A 13,570-nucleotide genomic window follows, 5' to 3' on the forward strand; every position below is an offset into this window, starting at 1 on the left:
CCTCCTGCCCCGAACCCGGCAGCGCTGAGCATTTCAGCACGCGTTTCACGCTGGCTGGCCATTAATTGGCCAGCCAACATGAAATGGTGGTTGGGGGCCAATCGCAGGCATTTCAGGTACATGACCTTTAATTCTCTTTATCACTCCATAGATCTTTCCTGACCTGCTGAGTATTTCCATCATTTTCTGCTTTCATTTCGAATTTCCAGTCTGCATATTTTGTCTTTGAGCTCCATCTTTCTTCCTGGCAACTTTGAGGTTGAACCAGACTGGACCAAATGGCTCTTATCAAAGTCACAAATGACATACCATCTGACTGTGATAAAGACAAACTATCCCTCCTTGTTCTTTTCAACCTGCCTGCAGTCTTTGACACAGCTGAACCTCCTCTAACACCTCTCCACTGTCATCTAGCTGGGAAATAATGCACTCGCTTGGTTCCATTCTTATCTAATCACAGCTGGAGAATCGCCATCAGTGGATTTTCTTCCCATTCTCACACAGTTACCTCTGGACTCCCCCAAGGATTTATCCTTTTGCCCCCTATTTCTCATCTAGCCCCGAAGTGACATCATCCAAAAACACATCAGTTTCCACATTTACACTGCCAACACCCAGCTTTGCCTCACCACTACCTCTCTCAACCTCAACACCACCTCTAAGTTATCAGCCTGCTGGTCCAACGTCCAGTACTGAATGAGCAGAACTTCCTTCTAATTAAATATTGGGAAGACTGAAGCCTTTGTCTTTGCTCTCTGTCACAAACTCAGCTCCCTTACTGTCATTTCCATCCCTCTTGTTGTCAGCTCCATCGCTCTTGTTGGCAACTGTCTGAGGCTTAACCACACCATTCGCAATCTCGGTGTCATATTTGATCCAGAGACAAGCCATCAACCACACAGCTATGCTGCCACTCAACCAACTATTACTACCTCCATAACATCTCCCGACTCCGCCCCTGTCACAGATCTTCTGATATTGAAACCCTCATTCATGTCTTTGTGGCGTCTAGACTTGACAATTCCAATGCACTCCTGATTGACCTCCCAAGTTCTGAGGTCATTCAAAACTCTGTTGCCTACCTCCATGCAGCAAATCTTGTTCACTCATCACCCCTGTGCTCTCTGACCTAAATGGGCTCCCAATTAAGCAATATTGGCCCAGGCCTTCTGTTCGCCAGGTTGAGGGGAGAGGCTGTACCCCGGCGATACCCCAGAAGATGCATTGGGAGACCCCTGGACGTCACCCAGCTAAAGATTGCACGGAAATTGCCCGGGGAATTTAAACTTCCACTGGGCAATTACTCTGCGCCTGGAACCATCCAATGCTCCGATTTAAATCGGAGACTCCGGATGGTTCCGCCACTCTTAGCAGAATAGTTACCCAGGAAAAGTTAGAAGGATTAAACCACTTCTAACTGCTGGGTGACAGTGGTACTGACCCCACCCTGCCCAACTCCCCAACTACCCACCCTGTACACCTCTCCCAATCCCACACCAGCCCAACCTCCCAACAACTCCCAACCCATTCCCCGATCACCCCCACCAACCCTCCCATACTCTGACTTCTCCACACCTCCGACTACCCCCCCATGCCTCCACCCCCCCCACCCCCAACGCCCCACACCCCTGACTAGCCCCCACCTCCCTCATTCCTGACCACCTCCCTCACTCCTGACCACCCCCCTCACCCCTGACCACCCCCCTCACCACCCGCTATAGGTTGTTCCCTATAAAAGTAAATAACTAAGATATTGCAATATATGGAAGAATTCTTGGGGGAAGTAAGAAGTAAACCCAAGGGCCTGGCTAGAGAATAAGCTATAGCATTAACTTAATCACATTTGCTTTGTTTAATTGGTTCTATCTACTATAAAGTTTGTGTTTTGTTAAAAAACATCAAATCTTGTGGTGTAATTCAGTTGAGTAAAACAAGGTGTTCGGATTTTTCTTTACATGTTAACGATCCCTAACTGGATTGTAACAATATATACTATATTTTGTAATACTCGTCATTATAATACAGCGCACACTCTGACACACTGAATAAGTTCACCAGGGCGCAGGCATCCACTAAGTCTTGCGTCCAGCATGCACCATTAAATTCCAAACGCTGTACGTATTTTAAAAAAATCAAAGAATGCCAGTCATCTATCACTTATCAATTTTCTTAACCTTGAGGACCTAGTTTCTTTCCATGGTGGGAGCCAGAGGTTTACTCACAGCTGTAGTTGGTCTCTAACTGATATCAAGACATAACTATGTAGGCCACTTCCCCATACAGAGTACCTTAGTACTATGCCACATGAACAAAACCACAGAAAATGAGCTAGTATCCATCTACACATTATTAAAAACGTTATAACATAGGAACATGGGGACAGGAATAGCCATTCAACACCTCAAGTCTATTCCCACATTCAATTAGATCATGGCTGATCTCTAATACAATTCCTCTTACCCACCTCCGTTCCATATTTCTTGATGCTCCTACCTATGTAAGAGTTACCTCAATTTGAAAAATTTCAATTGACCCAGAATTTGGATAGTGGACCAAATTTCTACTATCATTTGTGTGAAAAAATATTTCCTGAATTTAGCCTTAAATGGCATAACCCTAATTTTAAGATTATGCCCTTTTTCTCTGTACTCCCCCAAAGCAATAGTTTCTCTATATCTAACAAGTTAAACCTTTAAATCCTGGTATCAGTCTCGTGAATCTATGCTATATCCCTTTCAAGGCCAATATATCTTTCCTGAGAATTAGTGCCCAAAAATGAATGTAAAACTGCAGATGGGTCTGATCAAGACTTTGTGCAACTGAAGCATGACTTCCTCAATGTTGCATTCCACTTCTCTTTAGATAAAGACCATAGTCTTTCATTACTTTTTGTACCTGCAAATAATTTTTACTGGTTTGTGTACAACTTGCTGTGCCTCCTGAATTATTGCCATCTGAAACCTTGAATATACAAGTCTCTATTCTGTCATTGATATACAGTGGAATCGCGATGAGTCAAACTTGGATGACATGAAATTCTGGTTATGTCGAAATCACCAACCATTCCCACTGGCAGAAAATCCCATAGAATGATGCCCATGATAAGCTGAAATTCCCCACTGGTAATTCTGGACCAGTCTGAGCTTGTCGTATGACCGTGCCGATCAATCAGAGCGGAGTTAGATCACACAAGATCGCAAAATCATGGAACGTTGGGCATTTTTCAATACAAAGCTCCGGCCTTCACAATGTCAAGACTTTTTCCACACATTTACTGCTTTACTGTGTTTTCATTTGGCATTTGAATCTGTTGTTTTTGACATCGACCGCATTAGTAGGCATATTAGATTATATAGAGATGTGTTCATGTGGGAATGGGGCCTCTTCGGCTGTTACGGAGCTTCACTTAACGCAAATTTGAGAGTGGATCCTCTGGCATTTGACTCATTGGGATTTTACTCTATATGGTGAAAATTTGAGGCCCCATAGATCCCTGGAGAATATCAATTATGAAATCCAACCGATCAGAGAACAAACCCTTTATCCCTACTCTCTACCTCCTACCTCCCAATCAATTACCAACTCATGTTTCAAGGTTACCTCTAATTAATTTTGCTAATCTCTAATGCAGAACCTTATAAAATTCCTGTGTTCACATAGACCATGCCCATAGATACTCCCCTATCATCCTTATCGTAATATCCTTCTAAAATTCAACCAGATTAGTGAAACAAATTTATTCTGATTCTCTTTAATCAGCTAATACTTTTCCTCACGCTCAATCATTCTGTTTCTGATGATAGGTTCCAGTAAGATCCCCACAATTGATGTTAAACTGACAGGTCTGTACTTGCCTGCTTTTTCCCTCTCTGCTCTTAAACAATGAAGTGACTTCTGCAACTTTTCAATTCAAAGGTGCCTGCCATCTTTTATTTTCAAAGTTCTATGTCAACAGTGGCTATGAATTCTTCCACGTTAATTGTGTCTGTATAATTGCCCTATTCATCAATTTATCCATTGACATGATACTGAAGTTTCACAATCTGTCCACTGGGTGTCTCTGTAATTTCTAGTCTCAAAGTCCTCTGGTATCCACCTTACTACAGGTAAGTTTTAAAACATTTGTAGTACTTAATTCAAAAACAAAAATGCTTCAGTACAACATTAAGGACACCAAAACCATTGTCTTTGCTGTCCCCCTTGGAAACATCACTCCCTTGCCCTGGTTCCATTGTCTGCCCAGCTACTCTCAGGCTGAACAGGATTGTCTGACACCTGGGGCGGAATCGTCCCAGAATTGCACTAAGTGCGGTATCAGGCATCCAGTTGCAATGGCGGGTTTTTGCACCGTATCATCCCCTTCCCATCTCATTATTTATGCAGTCACGGGAAACACATTGTTTCGCTGGCGGGCTTCTTCCGATTTGCCTGCCATGCCATCACCTTGCTGCTTCCTCATGCCGGGCGCCATATTTGAATTGCAGCCACATGCACAGCTCTCATTGCTTGCAGCCCAGCACTGAAAGGCAAGACGACTGCAGCCCACCGTTTTTCTGACACGTCCTGGAACACCTTTTGGACACCGTGGAGGCCCACCGCGATGTCCCCTACCCCCACTCTGGCCACAGGAGGCCCATCAGTGTCACCACTCTGGCTCAGGCGGCGATGGCAGACGTGGTCAGTGCCAACGCTGCACAGGAGAGGTTCGCCATCCAGTGCAGAAAGGGGATGAATGATCTCATCTGTGCCACCAGGGTATGGCAACCATCTCATCACTCTAAACTCTCACACTCACAAGCCCATCACACATTCACTGGCATCCCACTCACTGCCAACTCAAGGGACATCACCACTCTCTCTCACACACACTTTCACATCGCCACCTGGACTCATCTCCTCTGGAGACTGCCCTTCAGCCCTCATCCTCTTGAGGCCACTTGCACAAATCAACATGTGATCTCACACAAACCCTGGGATAACCCAATCCCCAGTACTGCCCTAGCCCTGCAGCCTCTTCCTGTGCCTGAGGCCACTTCTCCCCTTTCCAAGCAAGCCCTAGCCCTGCAGCCGTTGTAAAACCACCCCGCTTTATGGCTGCTCTGCCCATGAGATCCCTAAAAGTGATGTGGTGCTGCCTGCGAAGCCTGGCGCTGATGACCGTGAGTGCTCCCGAAGGAAGGTAGGCAAACAAACCTCAAAGTCCTGAGTTTAGTGCAGCTCACCAGGTGCATGTCGCTTATATTCAGTTGTGAAACAATCAGCGTGATGCCCGGATGATCCAGCGTTGAGGGGGGGGATGATTCTGGCAGGCAGGCACAATGATGAGAAGCAAATGTATTAAAATTACATTCCTGATGTTGGACAGTAGGAAACACTGCCCTACACTGACGGGCAGTGGACGATCGCAAACATATTTCACAACGACGTAGAACCAATTTTTGGCCTTTCCGCCAGATTATCTGCTCATTCCGCCAAGCATGCCCACTGCCAACGAGAGTGAACAATTCCGCCCCCAGTATCCACTTTGACTCTTAGCTGAGAGTCAGACACCATTTTTGCATGACAAAGATGACTTTTCTCCATCTCTACAACATTCCTACCTCAGATCCTCTGTCACTAAAAATTCTTATGAATGCCTGTGTCGCTTCCAGACTATAACTCCTACCATACGTTAAGCCTTACTTGCTACTCATCACTGTTCCCACTGACCTGGTAGCCACTGCCCACCAAAGCATCAAGTTTAAAATCTACATCTTTGCCTTTGAATCCTTCCTTAGTCTTGCACCATCCCAATTTTGCATCCTCCTCAAGCCCTGTACCCTCCCCCATTCCTCTGACCCCAGCATTTTGGACATCCCCTTCCCTTGTCCCAGCATTGGTCATGGAATCTTTGGTTATCTCAGTCCTGCTGCCTGGAATTCCATTCTTTTCACCTCTCCTTTAGAAACCACCTCATAACCCATCTCTTCCATTGAGATTTCGGTTACCTCCATTTAACTTCTCCTTTCTTGACTCTGCACCTGTTTTCAATAAGCCTGCTGTAAATTACTTTTGGGTTTTTTTAAATGTTAAAGGTGTCATATAAATAGAAGTTACAGTTCTTATGGCCTTGGTAAACATGCTGTGATAAATAGGGTGCTGCAATTCATGCTGAGACTGGGCTGACAGGTGTGACAAAACAGGTGAGGAAGAGATTATGAAAAAGGTTTTTGGTTGCATTAAAAAAAAAGATAATTAATGAGGGAGAGAAATTGGAGATAAATAAATTGTTTTTAGGCCAACCTACTCGGGTGAGAAATAAGTTAGTTTCATAACCAATATTAATCCTTGTGCTGTTAATGAAGCATTTAAAATGCAAATAAACCCCTGAAATTAAAAAAAAGAACAGATTAAAGGAGAGGTAAAACCTCTTAAGGTGCCAAGCACTATCTGTTAAAGCTGATTCTGCTTGCCTGTGACAGCTTAGTGGTTTGGTACGCACGTACAAGCATATATACAGCTTTTGATATGCCCATTTTTCAATGTCTGATGCCAGGAAGTCACTTGTCTAATCTGCTCATTAGTGGGCACTTCAGTGTTTACAGATGATTGAACAGAACAGATGGATGGGTCCTGGCATTTCCATTTTAAAAAAACAGCTTCTGATAATAATGAGTCACTCGTTAAACCTGTTCACAATTTGATTAACTTTTCTTGAAGTACTGGACATAGCAGGAAGTTGGACAGATTTACAACGAACAAAGCACGTAACACAATGTCAGTACATCCAGTGGCTATACTGGGATGCTGACTGCTTGGACATGTAGAGAACAGTAACAAAAAATGTTTTATATTCTCTAGCCACTGTTCATATTTCATTAAAAATATGAAAAAGCTGTTTGAGTTTGACTGTCATTTCTCTTTGTGCACAATTTTCTTTTCTACATTTTTTACCATAAAATGTATGTAAAAATATTTTTCTTTTTCTAAAAGCTGTAAATAGAGTATTGTTTAATAACAAGGAACAGCTCAGGATTTACAGGTAAACACATACTTGGTGTGGAGGTGGCTCGTGTGAAACATAAGCACTGACATTGATCTGTTGGGCCAAATGGCCTGTTCCTGTGCTGTAAATTCTTTGCATTACTTCTTGTATTGTATACAAGGTGGTAGGACTATTTTCAGTCAAAAGCATCAACAGAAAAGCCTCAGAAATTTGACTCTGGTGTTTGTTAGGACAAAGCTGAGGAAATTACTCCTGTGTACTTACAGACAAGTTATCAGTTTTTCACAGCCTAATGGACACTCCAGCAATATAAACAACTGGTGATATTTGTTTTTCTTCTTGGCACGGTAGCATTGGTTAAGCAGCTACAACCCAACTCCTTCAGCTTCCGTTCAAGTACTTTTAATCAACCTACTACAGTCACATTTTATAAACATAATCTCTAACTTTATCAAATAATGTAATAGTTGGGTTTTTATCCTTACTCTAGCTGTGCGGTAATATTGTCACCTCTCTACTCCAACCTTTCCATAAAAAGTATTGTTCAGTCAGTTATTATTCCAGTAAAATAATTTATTGGGATCTTTAGAGGAAAACGTAATCAATCTCTTACATAAAACAAAAACAAAAATACCTGGAAAAACTCAGCAGGTCTGACAGCATCTGCGGAGAGGAATACAGTTAACGTTTCCAGTCTGTATGACTCTTCAACACAGCTAAGGAAAAATAGAAAGAGGTGAAATATAAGCTGGTTTGGTTGTGGGGGGGGACACGACCAGATAGAGCTGGATAGAGGGCCAGTGATAGGTGGAGATTGCCAAAAGATGTCATAGACAAAAGGACAAAGAGGTGTTAATGGTGGTGATATTAGCTAAGAAATGTGCTAATGGTGACATTAAGGGTAGAAAGCAGGACGAGCAAGGTACAGATAGCCCTAGTGGGGTGGGGTGGGGGGAAGGGATTGAAATAGACTAACAGGTAGAGATAAGACAATGGATTGAAATACATTTAAAAATAATGGAAATAGGTGGGAAAAGAAAAATATATATAAATTATTGGAAAAAGGGGGATCGGAAAGTGGGTGGGGATGGAGGAGAGAGTTCATGATCTAAAGTTGGTGAACTCAATATTCAGTCCGGAAGGCTGTAAAGTGCCTAGTCAGAAGATGAGGTGCTGTTCCTCCAGTTTGCATTGAGCTTCACTGGAACAATGCAGCAGGCCAAGGATGGACATGTGGGCATGAGAGCAGGGTGGTGTGTTGAAATGGCAAGTGACAGGGAGGTCTGAGTCATGCTTGCGGACAGACCGAAGGTGTTCCACAAAGCGGTCAGTCACCCAGTTTGCGTTTGGTCTCTCCAATGTAGAGGAAACCGCATTGGGAGCAGCGAATGCAGTAGACTAAATTGAGGGAAGTGCAAGTGAAATGCTGCTTCAATTGAAAGGAGTGTTTGGGCCCTTGGACGGTGAGGAGGGGGGAAGTAAAGGGGCAGATGTTGCACCTTCTGCGGTTGCATGGGAAGGTGCCGTGGGAGGGGTTGAGGTGCAGGGGGTGATGGAGGAGTGGACCAGGGTATCCCGGAGGGAACAATCCCTGCGGAATGCCACCGGGGGGGTGAAGGGAAGATGTGTTTGGTGGTGGCATCTTGCTGGAGTTGGCGGAAATGGCAGAGGATAATCCTTTGAATGCAGGGGCTGGTCGGGTGATAAGAGAGGACAAGGGGGACCCTATCATGGTTCTGGGAGGGGAGGAAGGTATGAGGGCGGATGCGCAGGAGATGGGCCAGACAGGGTTGAGGGCCCCGTCAACCACCATGGGTGGAAAACCTTGGTTAAGGAAGAAGGAAGACATGTCAGAGGAACTGTTTTTGAAAGTGGCATCATCAGAACAGATGCGACGGAGGCGAAGGAACTGAGAGAATGGGATGGAGTCCTTACAGGAAGCGGGGTGTGAGGAGCTGTAGTCAAGGTAGCTGTGGGAGTTGGTAGGCTTGTAATGAATATTGGTGGACAGTCTATCACCAGAAATTGAGACAGAGAGGTCAAGGAAGGGAAGGGAAGTTCAGAGATGAACCATGGGAAAGTGATGGAGGGGTGGAAATTGGAAGCAAAATTAATAAATTTTTCCAGGTCCAGATGAGAGCAGCACCGAAGCAATCATTGATGTACTGGAGAAAGAGTTGTGGGCGGGGGCTGGAGTAGGACTGGAACAAGGAATGTTCCACATACCCCATAAAGAGACAGGCATAACTGGGGCCCATGCGGGTCCATAGCCACACCTTTTATAAAATCAATTTCTTATTGTGGCAGAAGTTTTAGTGTCTTTGATGTCTTGTAAACAAGAGAACAGTTATTCGTTGAGATGAAACTCAACATTTAAATCTTTCTTCAACACAATAGCATGCCTAGGAGCTCTAAGAACAGTTTTGTGGATGGATATGTTTTGGAAAGATATAAAAGGTGATGGCTCAAAATGTCTAATTCTAAGCTGATTGTGGCTCTGACATGTGCTGAAGAAAATTGTGAACTGATTGAGAACTACAAAGAGCCAAATTATCCCACATTAACCTAAGCTAAATACTTATAATACTTAATAGGGTTACAAATTGGCACTTGTGAACCATGAGATTTACTGTAACCATTTCTGCACCATTTATAAAGTTTAAAAAAAAAACAGAACATAAAGTATTACATGATTGTCTTTCAAAATTAAGAGCATAATACTTTACAGGACGTGTCCTTGCAGCTTGTCCCAAAGTTTGAAAAGTAGCACACATTAACCATACATGGCAAACTCAAAAGTTCACATTGACAACCCGATAACAAACTAACATAAAATTACGCCTGTTATGAGATATGATGATTGCAGGTGAGGTACTTAATGTAGGATGAGAGCGTGCTTTGACTTGATTTCTTCAAAAAGGAGTTAATTTTGAGGTGATCTGATTGGTTTCAAGTTTATAAACAGCATTGACCAAACTAACGCAGTTCAACGTGATGATTTGGTTCAAATATTGGAGCAGGAGGTAACTAGGTGGAAGGTTTTCACCCAAAAATACTAGACCTTTGGAATTAGTTACTGGGGAAGGTCATTGAACTAGTATCAACAAATTCTAGATGTGTTTCTGGAGGGAAAATAGCTTGAGTGATATAGTGAGAAGGTGAAGTCTAGTTCCAAAAAAGGAATTAGTTTATTGGAAAAAATTGCCACCGACTTCAATATTTTGCAGTTATGCACTGCATGTCCAAAATATAATGTAACACTGCTGCACTTACCTCCAAGACTTGGTCCCCAGCCCAGAGCCTGCTGTCTTTAGCAGCTGCACCCTCTTCATATACTTCATGAATAACTATTGCATCCTAAAATAAATCCATAATTATCATTTAGCATTACCAGAATTTGTACACATCTGGAAGCTGCTTCCCTAATCAGTTTAGATAAATCCCAGTATATTAATTAAATGCTCAATTTGTTCCCTGAAGAAAAAAAGTAAGAAATAGCAGGCAATGGAAGTGGAAAAATCTTCTGCAGATGGATATCAAAGCTAGAGACTCAAAAGTCCAGAACCCGACATGCTCTCCCTGAAATGCTAACTCAACAAATGGTTTCCTTTAAAACTGTTTTGTATCTGAAACAGTGTATGAACATTTTATTACATTAGATGTGCTATATAAATGCAAGTTGTCAGGGTGTGACACTTGGAGTGTGATGGCCATATGCTCAAAACTGTGGGTTAGCTTTTCATTTTTACTGCCTGGGCAGGAATCTAGTCGAGTAGATCGCCAGCCCTTTATAAAACCCACAGATTTTCAATCCATTAATTACAAAGAAATCCTTACCTATATTTATAAAAGGTAAATGTATAAAAACACACACACTACATGTAGCGGGATGATCAGGCCACCTGCTCACTGCCATCAGCTGACGCTCAAACAGTTTTGATGGTACAGGCTTGATTAAAATTACATTAGTGTGCTGCCCCTGCATTTCCAACAGTGATGGGCAAGCAGTCAGATTGGAGGTTGGAATTTTTGGCAGGCCTGATGCTTATTTAAAGCATCTGCAGCTCACAGCTCTGGAACCTTTTGCTGCAGTTGGAAGATTTGGGCTGCAACAGGTCTAAGTCAAGAACATCTAGATTTTACTGGGCAGGATTTTCCTTAGTGCTCCTGAACCATGCTGTCCAGCTCAAATAGGGGTCAGAAGAAGCCCTCACTGTCTGGGAATTAATGGCTAGAGTGTGGGCTCTCAAAGCTGAGATGGGGGAGGGGGGGGTTATTGGGGTGGCCATGGCAGGGTTGGGGGGGGGGGGGGCGGCAACCCGCCTGAGAGTAGCAGCAGGATGCCGTTCAATGTAAGCGAGGGAGAAGGCACCCCAAAATGGAGGTGCTCTCTTTCCGACTTTTTCAAATTTAAAATAAAAAAGGCCTTTGCAGCCAGGCTATCATTGTGATGTGTGCAAGGTGGGAGGGAGGAGAGGGGGACGGCAGGGAGATGGGACGGGCTAGATTGGTAAAGGGGTTAGAGGGGGTGAGGGAAGGAGGATGGGTGGGGGAGGTAATCCTCTCCACAGAGTGGCCTGTGGCTGCTCCCGAGACCAGGCAGGTAGGGAGTGTCTCTAGCCTGCCTGGAGCTGCTGGCCATCCCCATCTCCCCCTGGTCTGATGTCAAGGTACCATCTCGAGGCGGCTGCATCGTCTCTGGAAGTTAGAGATTCCCAGTCAGCCTCCAACAACAAGCCTTGAGTGGCCATTAAGCAGCTCAATTGGTTGCCCTCATGCCTCCCCAACCCGCCTCCAAGGAAATGGGGAGATGCTGGGGTCGGAAGGAACAGCGGAACTGACATGCAGGCCAGCAGTACAAAATTCCGCACCTGCTGGTCTCCATTCCCCTGCCCCCAATGGTGGCTAAAATTCCAGACCACTGAGTCAGCAATGGAAGACCTTGCAAAGAAGGCGAGGGAACGCCGACAGATTTTCATCCCCTTGGATTGCAGGAAGGTGCCCAAGCAGACTGCAGCATGACTGGAAAGAAGTGGCTGATTGTGCTAAGATCAAGACCATCATCCACAGGACATGGAGTCAGTGCTGCTAGCACTTCGGTGACATTACCAGGCAAGAATAAGGATGATGTCTTACTATCTCTATTTCTCTGCACTATACCTGGTCATAGCACTTCTCAACCTCAGTGTAAACGTTTTCCTCCCCCACTCCACATGCTTCTCATCCAATGACAATCATTAGTGTCACATTCTCACCTACAGCTAATTCCCTCACAACAGGCCAAACAGCATTATACTTTTACCTGGTAGCAACTTGAAAGCACTTCAGTTTTTTGTGAAAGCAAAATGCTGAAGATGATGGTAATCTGACCTGAATGTTTCTGATGAAAGGTCCTTGAACCTGAAACATTGGGCTGAATTTTCCCCCCGTCGGGGGGGTGAAGTTGATGGACGGGTGCGTACAGGCACGCTTCCGATCGGCGCCCCCGATCGGAGGCGCGACGCCATTTTACGTGGGTGGGCCAATTAAGGCTCACCCGTCCACACAGAAGCGCTATGCGCTCCCTGTGCAGGCGGGGTGGTGGGGGGGGGAATCCCAAAATCGAGAGTGCGCTCTTTTACGCACGCGCATGAAAGAGCGCACTCATCTCCCTGAGACTACGTTCTGCTTCAGGGAGATCGGCTCCAAATATAAAAAAGACAAAAATAGAAAAATAAAATTTTCCTTACATGTCCCCTCATGTGACAATGTCACATGAGTTGGGACATGTCCATAATTTTTACAAAATCTTTATTAACATTTTTTAAAGCCTACATGAAACCTCATTCCGCCCGTGGATGAGGTTTCATGTTTTTTCTAGTTCACGCCGGGGCTCCTGGCCTGCCCGCCAACCTTAAGTTTGGACGGGCAGGTCCTTTAATTAATTAATTGACCCTGTCAACAGCCTGAATTGGCCATTGACAGGTCGGCGGACACACAGCTGGTTTTACTGCGCTCCCGCCTTCCTGAAAATTTAAATCGGGCGCGGTGACGTCGGGAGTTCCCCCCGATGCCACCGCGCATCATTTTACGCGTCGGCGAGCAGGCCCCGCCCCCCGACTCGTAAAATTCTGCCCATTAACTCCGTTTTTCTCTCCACCGATGCTGCCTGACCTGCTGAGTATTTCCAACATTTGCTGTTTTCACTTTACCCATTTGCCAACTACATTCACATTTGTAATGCTTTCTTGGCATCGGCAATTGTTTGAGGCGTTGAACAGCCGACCTCGGAACTGTCATGCCATTCCCAAGAGTATTTAGAAATCCATTTCTAGCTTGTTTGGCGCTCTAGCATAAGGCATCAGCAGTTTACTGTGAAGCGTGTGACACTTGTGTGAGTGCCGCTGTATCTGTATCATCAGTTCCTACAGCTTTAATCAAAGCTTAAACTGGTGCCATTCATTTGAGTAACATCTCCACTGCCTTTGAAAGGTCTTGATATGGGTTTTTACTCTGCCACAGATCAACTCTTCCAAAAATCAGTGGAAATGAAGAGTTGTAGCCCCAAGGGAATGGCACATGTAGCCAGGGTGACAGCACATCTGC

The 13,570-nt window shown here is 44.5% G+C and overlaps 1 protein-coding gene across 5 annotated transcripts in view; it reads right to left on the bottom strand.

Annotated features, from left to right (window-relative positions):
* The window catches only part of patj (PATJ crumbs cell polarity complex component), a 392,616-nt gene that overhangs the window by 67,522 nt on the left and 311,524 nt on the right, over positions 1–13,570 (bottom strand). For all 5 annotated transcript variants that reach the window (XM_078561172.1, XM_078561175.1, XM_078561174.1 and 2 more), the window contains one exon: positions 10,259–10,342. In XM_078561172.1, coding sequence (XP_078417298.1) covers positions 10,259–10,342 — 84 coding nt within the window. The remainder of the gene's footprint in view (positions 1–10,258; positions 10,343–13,570) is intronic.

The sequence above is a fragment of the Cetorhinus maximus genome, chromosome 17 (assembly GCF_964194155.1).
Source record: "Cetorhinus maximus chromosome 17, sCetMax3.hap1.1, whole genome shotgun sequence".
NCBI lineage: Eukaryota > Metazoa > Chordata > Chondrichthyes > Lamniformes > Cetorhinidae > Cetorhinus > Cetorhinus maximus.